General features: G+C 38.6%; 1 protein-coding gene across 1 annotated transcript in view; it reads left to right on the forward strand.

Annotated features, from left to right (window-relative positions):
* Positions 1-16,818, forward strand: part of slc4a10b (solute carrier family 4 member 10b) — a 30,134-nt gene that overhangs the window by 6,636 nt on the left and 6,680 nt on the right. Inside the window, exons 4-18 of the mRNA XM_080902467.1 lie at positions 6,259-6,414; positions 6,527-6,665; positions 7,098-7,258; positions 7,407-7,592; positions 10,347-10,435; positions 11,811-11,968; positions 12,072-12,159; positions 12,703-12,849; positions 13,728-13,831; positions 14,598-14,772; positions 14,929-15,062; positions 15,243-15,488; positions 15,625-15,730; positions 16,072-16,233; positions 16,528-16,641. Coding sequence (XP_080758593.1) covers positions 6,259-6,414; positions 6,527-6,665; positions 7,098-7,258; positions 7,407-7,592; positions 10,347-10,435; positions 11,811-11,968; positions 12,072-12,159; positions 12,703-12,849; positions 13,728-13,831; positions 14,598-14,772; positions 14,929-15,062; positions 15,243-15,488; positions 15,625-15,730; positions 16,072-16,233; positions 16,528-16,641 — 2,165 coding nt within the window. The remainder of the gene's footprint in view (positions 1-6,258; positions 6,415-6,526; positions 6,666-7,097; positions 7,259-7,406; positions 7,593-10,346; positions 10,436-11,810; positions 11,969-12,071; positions 12,160-12,702; positions 12,850-13,727; positions 13,832-14,597; positions 14,773-14,928; positions 15,063-15,242; positions 15,489-15,624; positions 15,731-16,071; positions 16,234-16,527; positions 16,642-16,818) is intronic.

Here is a 16,818-nt window from a genome sequence, read left to right on the forward strand (position 1 = left end):
ACCTAAGTAAAATTGGTACCTAACTCTGGGGGTGAACCAATGTTGTGTCTACACATAATAGACAACTTAGTAAAGAACCAGTTTGAAATAGTATCTTTAGGCATTTTGTCACAAAAACAAATCAGTTGTTTAAATTTCTTTAGCTGAATCTATAAAAAGTGCCAAAGATAACAAAGTTTGACATATAAAATAGTGTTTTTGTGCATGATTCCCCAAATACTATTAAAGCTATAAAACATAAAAAACTTGGCATATCTTGGGATAGTGTGCAGTGTTTCTTTAAAAAATCTGAAAAAACTGGAGAAATGGAAGACAACAGGGGGAGGCCTAAAAATGATCTAGAGCCGTATCTGAGAATCATGACCAAAAAATGCAGCAAAGACCGACAACAGACCTCAGAGACTGATCTGGCCTTTCAGTTGGTCCATTTAATGTTCAGAAGTGGTCTCACTGGAAGGGTATTGATAGGTTTGTAGCTTGAACCCATCCGCTGGAACGTTGAAGGCAATATAATTACACTGCAAAGCAAGACACAAGTAGGCAAGCTTCTTCATGTTTCTCGTGCACGGGAGAGAACCGGACAGGCACCGTTCCTTCGCTTGACCCCAGTTGCTCTCGTCCGTTCTCCCGTACACTGTCCTTTTATTGAGGTTACATGAATATGCATAAGTTCATTAACATATGACGTCTACATACACACAAAGAGTACCTTGCCTGTGTGTGTGTGTGTGTGTGTGTGTGTGTGTGTGTGTGTGTGGTGCTGATCAAAGGGTCAAACATCCTTGGTCAGGAAGAGGGTAGCCTCCCCCTCACCCTAGATGGTTCATCCTAGATAACACGGTGAGGAAGTCCTGCAGTTCATCTAAACAAAGAGCACTTAGACTAGAACAGACGCAACTACGTTAATCCTACCATAAAACAATAAGACACGGTATGACCTCTCATGCTCCCAAAGTGCTGTCTAATACACACAAAGTTTGCAGACTATCAAGGATCAAAACTTCTACCAATCTACAACTAATTACAAAACTCTAAGCATATATAAGTAAATATTTCTAAGCATAAATGACAATCAACAATACAAATCTAACAGGTATAGCTGTCAAGAATCCATTCTTAAGGAAGAGAAACAGGCAGAAAAGACCAAGGAATGTTAAATTACACAAGAATTGGTCTTAAAATCAGTGTAACAGGTCTTGTGAATTGAATTTTTGGTTCAAATCATCATTAGTATGTGCAGGGGAGGTCATAATAGGCATCTGTAAAACATGTTGAAGGCACTCTCAAAGTTTAGAGCTACATTTTCAGCCAGTTGAGTTGGGGATCTCGTTAAAAATACTGAAATTATAAATGTGGAAAAGTGCTGTCAAAGTTTGCAGACTTTGATCCACCATGCAGCAACATCAGGAAAGCATCTGATTAACAGCATGAAAATGGTCTCAAACGCACTGCCAGTACAGTACAAGCATACCTGGACAGAAAAACACTGTGGAACACCATCAGTCATGGATTGGCCTCCCCAGAGCCTGAACCTCAATATTGCTGAAGCAGTGTAGGATCATCTTGACAGAGAACAGAACCAATGGCAATCAACATTGAAAGAAAAGCTTTGAAATGTCTGTTGAAATACTTCACACTTAAACACCTGGAAGAGTTCTGAGGTTATCTAACCAGTTGCTCTGTTAGATTAAAACAGAGAGGTGATCACGCTTTTGCAGCACAGCACTACATCTATGGAATAATCTACCACTACACTACACATCTGCACTGCTCAGACACATTTAAATCTTTTTAATTAATTAATTAATTAATTAATTAATTTTTTAGCATTTTTAGCATTTGTGACTTTATTGGATAGTGTAGCAGTGAAAATAGACAGAACCCTGGGGAAAGACACACTACGAAGGGCCACGAGTCGGACATGACTCCCTGCGGCTGCACTCGGGACATATACAGTGGGATGCAAAAGTTTGGGCAAACTTGTTAATAGTCATTATTTTCCTGTATAAATCGTTGGTTGTTACAATAAAAATGTCAGTTAAATATATCATATAGGAGACACACACAGTGATATTTGAGAAGTGAAATGAAGTTTATTGGATTTACAGAAAGTGCGCAAAATCAGGCACGGGCATAAATTTGGGCACTGTTGTCATTTTATTGATTCCAAAACCTTTAGAACTAATTATTGGAACTCAAATCGGCTTGGTAAGCTCAGTGACCCCTGACCTACATACACAGGTGAATCCAATAATGAGAAAGAGTATTTAAGGGGGTCAATTGTAAGTTTCCCTGCTCTTTTAATTTTCTCTGAAGAGTAGCAACATGGGGGTTTCAAAACAACTCTCAAATGACCTGAAGACAAAGATTGTTCACCATCATGGTTTAGGGGAAGGATACAGAAAGCTGTCTCAGAGATGTAAGCTGTCTGTTTCCACAGTTAGGAACATATTGAGAAAATGGAAGACCACAGGCTCAGTTCAAGTTAAGGCTCGAAGTGGCAGACCAAGAAAAATCTCGGATAGACAGAAGCGACGAATGGTGAGAACAGTCAGAGTCAACCCACAGATCAGCACCAAAGACCTACAACATCCTCTTGCAGCAGATGGAGTCACTGTGCATCGTTCAACCATTCGGCGCACTTTACACAGAGAGTGATGCAGAGGAAGCCCTTTCTCCGCCCACAGCACAAACAGAGTCGCTTGAGGTATGCTAAAGCACATTTGGACAAGCCAGCTTTATTCTGGAATAAGGTGCTGTGGACTGATGAAGCAAAAATTGAGTTATTTGGGCATAACAAGGGGCGTTATGCATGGAGGAAAAAGACCACAGCATTCCAAGAAAAACACCTGCTACCTACAGTAAAATATGGTGGTGGTTCCATCATGCTGTGGGGCTGTGTGGCCAGTGCAGGGACTGGGAATCTTGTCAAAGTTGAGGGACACATGGATTCCACTCAGTATCAGCAGATTCTGGAGACCAATGTCCAGGAATCAGTGACAAAGCTGAAGCTGCGCTGGGTCTGGATCTTTCAACAAGACAACGCCCCGAAACACTGCTCAAAATCCACTAAGGCATTCATGCAGAGGAACAAGTTCAACGTTCTGGAATGGCCATCTCAGTCCCCAGACCTGAATATTACTGAAGATCTGTGGTGTGAGTTAAAGAGAGCTGTCCATGCTCGGAAGCCATCCAACCTGAATGAACCGGAGATGTTTTGTAAATAAGAAAGGTCCAAAATACCACAATCCAGACTCTCATTGGAACCTACAGGAAGCGTTTAGAGGCTGTAATTTCTGCAAAAGGCGGATCTACCAAATATTTCTTTTTTTGTGGTGCCCAAATTTATGCACCTGCCTGATTTTGTTTAAATAATTATTGCACACTTTCTGTAAATCCAATAAACTTAGTTTCACTTCTCAAATATCACTGTGTGTGTCTCCTATATGATATATTTAATGGACATTTTTTAATGTAACAACCAATGATTTATACAGGAAAATAATGACTATTAACAAGGTTGCCCAAACTTTTGCATCCCACTGTAGCATGCAACCTGCTCACCCACTGAACTAAACTGGCACCCACATGTAAATCTTATTATTATTTTAATTTATTATCTTTTGTATATATTGGATTTCACCAACTTAAAAAAAGTGCTATATAAATACATTTGACCTACAGGTAGCCTGATGAACGATTCCTGAAGACTATTTAAATAAAATACAACAAAGGTGGCTGTAAAATGATTGAACTTCAAGCTTGTTAGAAACAAAATTCTGTTTTTGTTTTATATACTGTCCATTTATGGTTACATGGTACAATTTTCACAGCAAACTATAAAGAAAAGAGGTGTAGCTGTAAGCAGGACGGTACATATACTGTACAGTACAATCATTGGATTACTTTGAAATGTACTGTTGTAATTTTATCGCAAAATAAATAATGCAATATATTGCACCGTATGCTAAAATGGACCAGGTCACAATATTTATAGTCATCTATATTATCAGTGGAATTAATATGCATTTTACGTACTAGAGTATTACAAATCCACCAACCAAAAAAACTTTTCCATTAATTTATTACAGTTTTATTGTTTTGTTTTTTAAAATGGTCATTATTATTATTATTATTATTATTATTATTATTATTATTATTATTATTATTATTATTATTATTATTATTTTAATGTAACCCTTGTTTCTTCTTCCTTTGTTTAACTAAGAAAATTGGCAACCTGGCAAATTGTTTCCATAATGAACATGTAGCTGAATAATCTTTGACAGTGTAGTTATAATTTTGATGCACATTTTCCCCCTCAAATCTAAGAAGGGCCTATTATCACTTAAAAATAATCTGATTATATAATCCTGTCTAGTTTGAAATCTGATTATATAACCTGCTACCACTCAGGCTTGGTTAGCATTTAAAAGATAAAAAAGAAAGCAGACATGAATCAACAGTGAGGCATCACAAATTCACAGAGGGCCCAGTATCACCAGGTATTACCTCATTACTAGGTAACTGCAAGAAAACATATAACACAAAGTCAGAAAGTTATAGAAATACATTTAACTGATTTAGAAGACTCTCATACTACCTCATGCTCTCTGTGTTCCCTGATAATTCACTGTAAGTAACAAATATATAAACAAAATAATAATAACGACAGCCTAACATTTCTTCTTAAAGTATTCTCAGTTATATAATTAATTAATGCCATTTAAATAATTTTTAGTATTTATTTTTGTTATTGTTTTGCAAAGTTACATTTAATTTTTGCATTTTACAAAATGAAAGTGAAAAAGGCAAAACCTGCAGCTTTTATCCAAAATACAGTCTACATTATTGTTTGACTAACTTGAAATGGGCACTCCACCCTTTTCCAACTGAGAACCATTGCCTCAGACATCGACTCAGGTGCTAATTCTCAACCCATCTGCTTCACACCCAGCTTCAAATCACGCCAGTGCAAGCTGGAAGTCATCACTCATTGAAGTCAACAAAACCAGATCCTTAGGCTGCCAAACCTTTAACCCTCCACGCCTCGACTCAATGCAAACCAAAATCTTACTGCAGTTATACAGATACTAGAAACCACTAAAAACAGGTGAAGCTAATCAGACACAAGATTCAGTTCTAGCACTCAGTTTGCCTCCTGCTATGATCAGGGGCATGCTGACATGTTACAGGAGGAGCAAACAGTCGATACCTTCCCATCTGTCATTAAGGAGTAAAGGGAATACATTTTTACAGTACACCTGGAAAAAATATATACTAAAGCAGAAGCAGAAGAAATAAGAAGTAACAGACACAGATTCATTCTGGTTCATGTATCATTAATGACTTAACTGCTTGTCGAGTTAGGTAACGTTTTTATGTACCAAGTATGACATTAGCGCATTACATAATAGTTACACAGAAATCTGCAGGCGCCTGAAGAGATCACGATGAACTGGGCTGAAATAATAATTAATAATACATCAGATAAAGAAGGCTTTTCCATTTAAGTGTCACTGGATTATTGTGGTTTTTCTGCAATCTGTGGATGAAAAGAACTATCTGCTGTTAAATATCTGATGACTAAATGTTTGAGCAAAAAGGTCAAAGAAAAATAATCTTCTCAAACCACAGTTTCTTTTTAAAAATTGTTAAACACAAACAGACACTGCTGATTGCAGTTTTACACCAATGTAGCGATTGTGTCCAATCTGTGGAAGTGCGTCTGGTTGTGCTTTTTAGTATTCTGGTAGTCAACCGGCTGTGTGCAGGCAGGAGAAGGACCCAAAAGCAAACTATTGGAAACAGGGCTTAAACTCAAAATACAGCTTTATTTGCTGAGTGGGAAAAAGGCGATACACAACAATACAAAACTAAACCGGGAAATACTAATTCACACAGGAAACACAGTGAGGTCACACAGCTATGAGGGAGGACACAACACAGCACTGAGGGAGACTCTGACATGAATACACAGAAAGATAAAGAGGGACCTGGGAGCACACGGGGAACACGGCTGACACGAATAATCATAAGGGGGGAAGCTATACTGAACAGAATGAACATGAAAACATGGGACCTTCACGATAAAACACGAAAGATGATGTGGGAGTGGAGGAGAGGCAGACGAGAGGGAGCGAGGGAACACGAGGGAACACGAGGGAACACGAGGGAGAATGGATTAACACACAGAAGTAGCATTTAACCTGGGCAGAGTGAGTGTATTTTATAGTCTTTAATCATGTTTGTCCCCAGGTCACAGGACTCTCTACATTGGGGTCCACGTCCCTTTGGGCAGTACCAGACACCGCAGCCATCGCCGGCACCGCCACCATGGAAACAAGTACAGCAGGAGGCGAAGCAAGGAGCGAGTCCGCACCTTGGTGGAGGGTAGAGAGTCTCCGATTTATGGTACAGACATTATTGCTTTAAAGCAGCTAGTTATTACTTTGTAATAACCATAGGATCTTGGCTACAGTTAATCTCAGTTTGTACCAATTATTTGAATCCACTGCGTTTCTAGATACTCCGTCCCAAAGAGTGCAGTTCTTGCTGGGTACAGAGGATGATGATGAGGAGCACATTCCTCATGATCTCTTCACGGAGATGGATGAGATCTGTGTGAGGGAAGGAGAGGATTCGGAGTGGAGGGAAAGTGCCAGGTACTGTCAACATGGACACATTATCTACAAGGTCCTCGCTGAAAGCTCTGATTAAAAATATCCACTTACACTGATGTTTTTGTGTTCACTAAATTAAGTAACTGCAATTCATAGCTGCAATTGTGGCGCATTTTTAAATTCATTTATGTCTGCAATGGTTGTTGATGTTAAGATGTCTTTTCTTGTATGTATCAAAGATTATGGATCTCTGTTGACATGGTAAATCTGACATGTTATTTAAAGAGATATACACTAAAGAAAAGCAGTAAAGAAGGAGACTAAAAAAGTACATTTTAGAGAGAAATATATGACTTATATGTGAGCAGAGAGGGACCTAGAATGAATAAGTGTTGTTACTGCAGCTAGAACAGATTGCCTGCCAGTTTGTGGTCTGTTGGCCTCTCCTGACAGGAACTCAAATTCCTGTTGCAGGTGGCTGAAGTTTGAGGAGGATGTTGAGGATGGAGGGGAACGATGGAGCAAGCCCTACGTAGCAACGCTGTCTCTTCACAGTTTGTTTGAGCTGCGCTGCTGCATTATCAACAGCACCGTGCTGCTCGATATGAGGGCAAGTACCATTGAAGAGATTGCAGGTAATGACTTGAATTCTGTTTTCAAGAAATTTTACTTTTTGGGAAAATTTGTAACTATTTTCAATGTATAAATATGGGTTTATTAATCATTTGCTCAAGATTTAAGTGCAAGAAACTGAATGCATCAGCTTGCGTTTGTCTATCTTAGACATGGTCTTAGACCACCAGGAGTTGTACTCACCACTGGGAGATGAGCTCAGAAAGAAAGTGCGTGAAACACTACTGAAGCAGCACCATCACCAGAACCAGAAGAAGCTGGCTAATCGCCTGCCACTTGTACGCTCCATCGCTGACATTGGCCGGAAAACATCTGAGCTTCATCTGGATAAAAATGGTGAGAAAACCTAAGCGTCTGTCTCCTATAAAATAATATTCTAAAAAGAAAGAATCACTCTTTAGTTAAAGTGGTCACAACATGTTGCCTTATACCAACTGTTGGAAGTGTTCTAGTGTGTATAATTTGTGAATGCGCAATATGTGTATGTGTCTTTAATACATATGGTCTTAACTTGTGCATATTTCCATCTTTTGCTCATTCGTCTTCTGTCCACAATCTGCCCACCCACCTGCCACAGCCCCACTCAAGTGAACAGGTGCTGGTTTATACACTATGCCCTTGCCCCTTTACTAGCTTTTACTCAAAAAACACATTGCAGAGAGGCTTCTTGTGATTTATGTTGGCAACTCTCATGACTGGCAACTCAAAATAGATAATTTTGGTAGACAGAAACAGTTAAGTTAAAGAGAAGATTGAAAAGAAAATGTTTAATAGGCTGTATAAAAAATGTTAATATTGGTCTTCATGGTGCAAAAACTATTTGATTGAATTTTGGGCTGAATTTAGTAACTGGAAGCTCTATTTTCCACTATCTTTGCCAGCTACATTTTATAAGCTTAAGGTTTGCCAGAATCCCAGATCACTAAATTAGTTACAGAACAAACCAAACTGTTTGTTCAAAGATTTTCTCATTTGAGGGTGTTCTCAGTGTTGTTTTATTTTAACAGGCCGTTTTAAAGCAACAATCTGAGATAAGCGCCACGTCATGTATTGTGAGTGTATTAGACACTATAATTAGTGTTAATTTTTGACCCTGCTGTTTAATGAATACAGAAATTAGGCCAAACCTGTCAGGCAGCTTGGCAGTGATCACGTTGATGAGCATGGATTTTTTTAGACAGCAACACTGCTGAAATTCATTTTTTAAATCAATAATTGCTCCAGAAAGTTGTACTTATCTCTGTGTGATCATCCTCATTTGCCTTTATTTAATGAAATTAATCAGCTACTAAGTGTAGGTGACCACGGAGCGTAATGAAACTAGTTACAAAGCAGTTCATTAATAGATATCCAACTGAACAATAAAACAGAAGTAATTCAGCTTTTAACAATTTATTGAATAATTAATATTTGCATTCAAATACTTCATCATTTACTAAGTTTTGTTCAGATTTTATGTTTTCAGTTAAAGTATAAACTCAGATGGTCGCCATCATTAGCTGTTCAGTTTTTCGTTAACATGTGGCAGCAACAGACATGATTGACATGTTGAAGTTCAAAACAAGCATCAGAATGAGAGAGAAAGACAATTTAAGTGACTTTGAATGTGACAATAATAAGATTGATACCAGATGGGCTGGTCTGAGTGTTTCTGAAACTGCTGATGTACTGGGATTTTCCCACACAAATATCTAACGCCTTTACAGAGTGTGAAAGAGAGAAAATATCCATATCCTGTCTTCTTGTTGAGCTGCTCTGAGTTGCTCTGAAGGCAACAGTAAGTCAAATGATCACTTGTTACAACCAGGTATGCAGAAGAGCATGTCTGAATACAAAAAATATGTCAGCCCTTGAAGCAGATAAACTGCAGCAGCAGAAAACCACATCGAGTGCCACTCCTGTTATCTAAAAACAGGAAAGCAGGGCCAGAATTTACACATACTCACCAAAATTAGACAATAGAAGACTGGAAAATGGTCTGCTATGAGGACTTTGACCTCTGCTGCGACATACAGATGGCAGAGGGAGAATTTGACATTAACAATATGAAAGCATAGCTCCATCCTGCTTTTTATCAGTGGTTCAAAAATCGCTGCTGTTGGTGGTGTAATGGTGTGGAGGATATTTTCTGGTTTTGACTTTATGCCCTCTGGTATCTGGTCATTGTTAAATGCCACAGACTACCTGAGTATTGTTACTGACTGTGTCCATTGTCTTTATGACATGGTGACGGTTGGTCACTATGTCACCAAGCTAAAATAAACTTAAATTGGGTTCTTGAAGATGACACAGAGTTTATTGTACTCAAATGACCTCCACAGTCACTAATCACAATCCAACAGAGAACCTTTTTGAATGTGGTGGAACAGGAGAATCTCATCATGGATGGACAACAGTAACTGTGTGACGATATCATATCAATATCAACCAAAATCTTGGCATAATATTACCAGCAATTTGTTGAAACTATGCCACGATACTGTAGTATTTAAGGCAAAATGGGATCCTGTCTAAGCACGGTGGCACGGTGGTTAGCACTGTTGCCGCACAGCAAGAAGGTCCTGAGTTTAATTCCACCATCATGCCAGGGTCTTTCTGTGTGGAGTTTGCATGTTCTCCCCGTGTTTGCGTGGTTCTCTCCGGGTACTCCGGCTTCCTCCCACTGTCCAAAGACATGCACTTAGTGGGGATAGGTTAATTGGTCAATCCAAATTGCCACTAGGTGTGAATGTGCGAGTGAATGTGAGTGCGAATGGTTGTCTGTCTCTGTGTGTTGGCCCTGCGACAGACTGGTGACCTGTCCAGGGTGTACCCCGCCTCTCGCCCTATAACAGCTGGGATAGGCTCCAGCGACCCTGAAAAGGATAAGTGGACGCGAATGGATGGATGGATGGGATCCTGTCTAGTACTAGCAAGGTGTACCTAATGAAGAGAATGCAAATTGTTAGTTTCTGCTTTTATTCCCCCCCCCCCAAAAAACAAAACAAAACAAAACAAAAAACAAAAAAACCCCCAAATCTATGACACTTATAGATAAAATTAATTCATGTGTATTTTGAGCTAATTAAATATCTGGTCTGGACTGTTCAGGTCAGCTGACCGCCTCCCAGTCTCAGTTAGCAGTTCAAGATGGAAAAGGGGATATCAGTAGAGATAACAGCTCTGTGGACTTCAGCAAGGTATGGTACACAATTTATACAGGTGCAGACATAGTGTGTGTAGTATATGTGCAAAAGCCTAGAAGGTATATATATTGCTCTATGTATGCTATATACAATACATTTATATAAAAAAATGCCAATTCTTCAAAATATTATACATTTTCATATGTAGACTACTCAACATATAAAGAATAAAAACACGCATTAGTGTGCCAGTAAAATGTTTGCATCATAAATGTATTTAATGCTTGAAATAGTAATTGCAAATAACAATGACAATAAAAATAACAATAAAAAGATACTTCTTGGAAATCCAGTGTGAATATACTGTAAGCATATACATAACACTATCAGATATGAGAAAAAGACTGTGTCATACCAGACTCTGAGCAGACTATTACTTTATTGTGTGTCATTGTTGGCATTTTAATGGAAAGGTCATCTAGTAAGGGATTAGGATTATAACCCTGTTAAGTATATAAAAAAAGACTGTCACCACAGATAATAACCACAACCACACACACCAATGATCGAAATAAAATCCTCACTGAAACCATTTGCATAATGTTTATGAGTTTAGCCTGTTGTCTAGGTCAGTGAATTAACTGCTTCATGTGCTTTGCCAGGAACACTGGGACAGTTATAAAATGCACTGTGCTTTTATAATGGTTGAGATAAACAAACAAAAATCATTCACAGTAGAATTTTTCTTATAAAATAATACACATATGTTTTCCAACTGCAGGTTATAATTTACTTTAAATACAAAGAATAATTATTTCTCTAGTATAAAACTTCTAAAAATTCTCAATATTGCACTATTTTTGAAAGTCAACACATATAGAAATAGGAATTTGTTTGGTATCTGAATGGTTGCAGCACATGCATTACTGTGTATGTTGTGAATATTATTTGTGTTGGCACTAGCAACTGCCCAGTAATACAGAAAAACTAAAAAAAACTAACTAACTAAAAATACAAACTACCAACAACAAAGGATAAAGTGACTGAAAGAGGATTATTTTTATCATCAGGAGCAGGTTTTATATGCTATTAGGCATCTTATTTGCTTGGAAATGAAAAATAACCTAGCCTTATGAGTTATTATGCAACAAATCAAAGTAATATTTGTTTTTTTAACACTGTTTTGTTATATTTCATTCACTCACCTGCAACTAATTTGACTGTTATGTCCTCTGACACATAAATCCTGGGCAATTTCAATGCATTTAGTCTGAATGTCATTTAATATCTTACATTTGGGGCTTATTGTGAAGGTAAGGTGTAAAATGTGGTGCCACTATTTTAAACCATTCTTATTGTGAGACCTGTTTGGATGTTATGCTAACCATGAAGGATATTATTAAGCACTGTTCTTTGTGGCCTTTTTCAGATAGACATTCATTTCATGAAGAAGATCCCACCGGGAGCGGAGGCCTGCAATGTGTTAGTTGGCGAGCTGGAATTCCTGAACAAGCCAGTGGTGGCGTTTGTCCGCCTTTCACCGGCGGTTCTGCTCAACGGACTGGCTGAAGTCCCGATTGCCACAAGGTCACTACAGTATGATGTGCCTAAACTAGGTCAAGATCACAGAAAGAAGTCAGCCACATTTGATTTGACAAATCAAATTAAAATGATGTGATTTTGCCTCTAGGTTTCTATTCATTCTCCTGGGTCCCTTGGGTAGAGGGCCTCAGTATCATGAGATTGGGAGATCTATTGCAACACTGATGACAGATGAGGTAAGAATTCACTAAGGGAGAAATATTACCAAGTTGTCATTCTGAAGGGAGTATTTATTCATTACTGTTTTGAAGAAGTGGGTAGATTGGTGTAAATGTCAGTCAGATGTCATACTCAGACTTTCTGCAGGCACTTTGCATAAATTCACAGCCCAGCAGAACTCACCAAATTTCAAAAGTGATGGAACATTTCTCAGCGTGAAGTACAGCTCAGAGCTTTAATGACATGCTCTTGGTGATTACTCAGCCCCTGTGCTCTCCTTTTCTGTCTGGATCTTATGCTGTCATCCACCATAACTGTGGAAAAGAGAAAGTCTGAACTTAATTACAAACACACTGTTTGGAATAAGCGTAAATGAGTCAGTTAAATTTAGTTTGTGCAGCACCTGTCAGGTAATCCAAAGGTGAAGCTGCTGTAAACCGTCCCTAAGTGTAAATCCTCTTTTAACAGATATAAAAAGTGATGGCTGTTGTTCAGAGAGTGTTGCATATACACTACACCACACTGATATAGTGCATATAAACATATGTCTCTGCTTGCAGGTTTTCCATGATGTTGCCTATAAAGCTAAAGATCGAAATGATATAATTGCTGGTATCGATGAATTCCTTGATCAAGTGACAGTCCTGCCTCCTGGGGAATGGGACCCGTCTATACGGATAGAGCCACCAAAAAATGTACCTTCTCAGGTCAGTAGGAATTTTATTAATCAGTTGCTGATTTTTTAAATTCAGTCAAATTCAGGAACTCTTTAATATTTGATAAAACTGCGCCTCTGTAGTGAGAACAAGATTATTATTTCCACTGACAATACTTTCTATGCAGATCATTCCAAGAATCCATGCAAAACTGAGCCTTCATTCAATAATTGTTTTATAAGTTACAGGCTCTCGAATTATACAGACTGGATCAAAAAATTTGCCTATATTTTCTATCCTAAGTTCTTAATTACAGGAGAAATTCACATAGAAATTCCAGGGCTGGAAAACATATTCAAGCTCTGTTAAAAACTCCAAGAAAACCAATTTTACACTTGCTTAGAGTTTCTAAATATAAAGACAATATTGTTGTTTTTTCATAGTTGCTTATAGTTTTTAGATTTTCTGAAACAGTCACCATGTGATGGGTCTCTTTTTTAGTCTAAAATTTGACACCAGGCCTATCCTAGTGCCATTAGAAAACTATGGGATTTTAGGTTGGAGAAACTGAAGTCAAATTATTTTTGACTGAATGATCCATTTGGCATTATGGCTCTGTGCTGGGACATCCCCATCCATCCAGGAAGAACAGCTGCAAGATGCCAGCACAGATAGAGAGCAAGCATCAGTGATGACAGATATGACATTGATTAAGCCAGACAGAACAAGAAGGGTTTGCAGATGCACAGCCACTGTGAGCAGGTTAAAGCAGCTTAGATAGTGCGCCATACATGAGATTTATCATTTGAATGTATAGAAGAGTATCACGTAAGGCATGAGCTGATTGTGTGCTGGGATTGCGGCTGAGCTTGACTTTTGACCTGCTTAAACTAATGCTATGCATCATTTGTGCCTTGTTTGTTAAACAGGAGAAAAGAAAGAAAAGTAACATTTCACCAAATGGATTAGTTGAGGGGGAAGAAGAAGAAGAGCACGATGCTCATGGCAGCCCAGAACTGCAGCGTACTGGGAAGTGAGTCACTTTGTGCTGAACATTGGGGGGGTCAAGATCTCTGTCTAAATAAATAAATAGATATGGATAAATTTCCAGATGATTAAACATGCAACCATTTTGCTGGTAATACCTGAAATGAGTAAAGAAAATCAACAGCCTATTTATGCAAGATTATTCATAATTTTATTGGGGGGGGTTATATTGGTTGGGTCTGATTATTTCCAGGGGGGGTCATAACCCCCCAACCCCCCCTGGAAATTACGCCCCTGTGAGTCACCCAGGAAGTTTTTTTTGTTTTTTTTTCTCAAAGGGAACCGTGATCACCAGGAAGTTAAGATGTTCACTAAGCCACCTTATTAAGCATAAATGTGCTGGAGATAATTTAGGATAATTCTACTAAGCGTCTAATGATTCACACTACTTTATTTGGTGTGTTTTCTCCTCATGTGTTGTACACATAAAAGGAGTTTGAGGTTGAATCAGCTGTGCTTCTACAAAATGTAGACTGTGATGCTAATCGGCTATTCCTGGGGAAACTTGGTCTGCAGTTGCAGTGATAAAGTGGTTTCCATAGAAACATTCTATCTCCAGATCTCAGTTTTTGCAGAGAGACTTTATCTGTCACGGGGAACTATTACACTAAGCCAATAGCTGAGCACTGGGAAGGCAGCGAAAGGAAAACAAGTTAGGGGAAAAAAACTAGCTCATTTAAATTAATAAAACTGTCAAAATGAAAAGCTCAGAATGCTGACGCTAATATTTATTCATTTATTTATCTTCCCAGGTGGTTTGGCGGTCTCATTTTAGACATCAAACGCAAGGCCCCTCACTACCTGTCTGACTACACTGATGCTTGTAGCTTACAGTGTGTCGCCTCTTTCTTATTCCTCTACTGTGCCTGCATGTCCCCTGTCATCACCTTTGGAGGACTTCTGGGCGAGGCAACAGAAGGACGCATAGTAAATCACCTTCCTATAAATGTTCACGCTGTTCTGCAAAGACTAGCTTCACACTGTAGTAGAGTTTCACTAGACAATACTTGTAGTTCAACATCATGAATCCCTTTTCAGCATATATATCCATTAGTAATTTCTTTGTCCTTTCCCATCCCCCAGAGTGCAATTGAGTCACTGTTTGGAGCCTCACTGACTGGAATTGCCTATTCCCTGTTTGCCGGGCAGCCCCTTACCATTCTGGGGAGCACGGGGCCTGTGCTTGTTTTTGAAAAGATATTGTTCAAATTCTGCAAGTATGTTTTTTTTCCTTGACAAATGTCGAATTTTGTTTTGTTACATTGTCTGACTTGAAAATGAATGTATTGGCCATGAATTGATCTCATGGACAAAAAGCATGCAGTTTTATTTTAATATTGATTTTCCTCTAATTCGCAATATTTCAAAGACAACTGTTCTTGTTAATCTCAACATAGGGAGTATGGCTTGTCCTATCTGTCACTGAGGACCTGTATCGGCCTGTGGACAGCTTTCCTCTGTATTCTGCTGGTGGCCACAGATGCCAGTTCCCTCGTTTGCTACATCACACGTTTTACAGAGGAAGCCTTTGCCTCACTCATCTGCATCATTTTCATCTACGAGGCCTTGGAGAAACTCGTCCACCTGGGGAAACACTATCCCTTTAATAAGAACAACAACCTGGACAAACTCACCTTGTACTCGTAAGTGGACATTAATTCTCATAGCATGGGCTGTTTAGAGTAATGCAGGAATAATTTTGAAGACCATTTCTTAGCCATACAGTAAATCCATGATGACGGATTATTAACTTACCCAGATGCTCATGTGCTACCACAGATGTTCATGCGTTGAGCCTTCTGACCCCACCAATGGCACCCTGAAGTACTGGGAGATGAACAACATCACTGCTTCAGAAATCTATTGGGAAGCACTGGAGGTCAAGGTATTACTGAACCACTAAAAAGTATTAAAAAACAAAACAAAACCAAAAAGCAAAGCATGAACAAATCTGTTAGTTATGGTAGTTTTATATGCATATAAGACATATTTAAATACTGATTTACATGGGGACAAGTTTGAAAAGCATTTATTTAGTTTTTCCACCTTAAAGTGACATCCTTTTCCAGATAGGAGAGATAGAGCAGATTAAGGGCATGTGTGTTGGATTATATTGGATTACTCAAACTGCACTGCAAATCACTGTAAAAGCACATTTTGAAAGTTTTTTGTAGACATGGGAGTTCATAAACCCTGTAACGAATAGTTGTGCCTTGTTCTCTGCAGGGCTGTATTGAAAATCGTGGGGAGTTTGTGGGCAGTGCCTGTGGACCTCAAGGACCCTACGTTCCTGACGTTCTCTTCTGGTGTGTCATTCTCTTCTTTTCCACGGTCTTCATGTCAGCTTTCCTCAAGGAGTTCAAGTTCAGTAACTACTTTCCCACCAAGGTACTGTCCACAGTCTGTTATCAATTGTGATAGTGTGTCAAGATTATGACTGAATCATCAAGAGAAAGGTACTAGTTGTCACTAACTTAGCATGTCTTTACTTTTGTTGCACAATGCAGTGGCACACTCTAGTGGTCATACTTAAGTATAGCATGATTAAAAGGCAGTAGTGACTCAATTGATTGGTTTCTATTAATTAGTATTAATGAAACCCATACATTTATGGATTGTTTTAAGTTTTTATTTTTATTTTTTAACAAACACCCCTCTATTTTTTTGGTTTGTTTTATTTAGGTCAGGTCCGTTATCAGTGACTTTGCTGTTTTCATCACTATCCTAACCATGGTCTTGGTTGACTATGCCTTAGGGGTCCCATCTCCAAAACTGAAAGTTCCCAGTGTGTTTAAGGTGAGCCAGAGCATACAATAAATTGTTCAGTTCAACCTTCAAAATGAAAGATTAAATATACACAAGTCTATCTCAAAACAGCACACACATACCCACACACACAACCCCTGTTCTGAAAACGTTTGGACACAGAATAAAACTATTTGAAAATCTCGTAAGCCCCTTATTTAATTAAAA

This window comes from Rhamphochromis sp. 'chilingali', assembly GCF_963969265.1.
Source record: "Rhamphochromis sp. 'chilingali' genome assembly, chromosome: 14".
In the NCBI taxonomy this organism is placed as follows: domain Eukaryota; kingdom Metazoa; phylum Chordata; class Actinopteri; order Cichliformes; family Cichlidae; genus Rhamphochromis; species Rhamphochromis sp. 'chilingali'.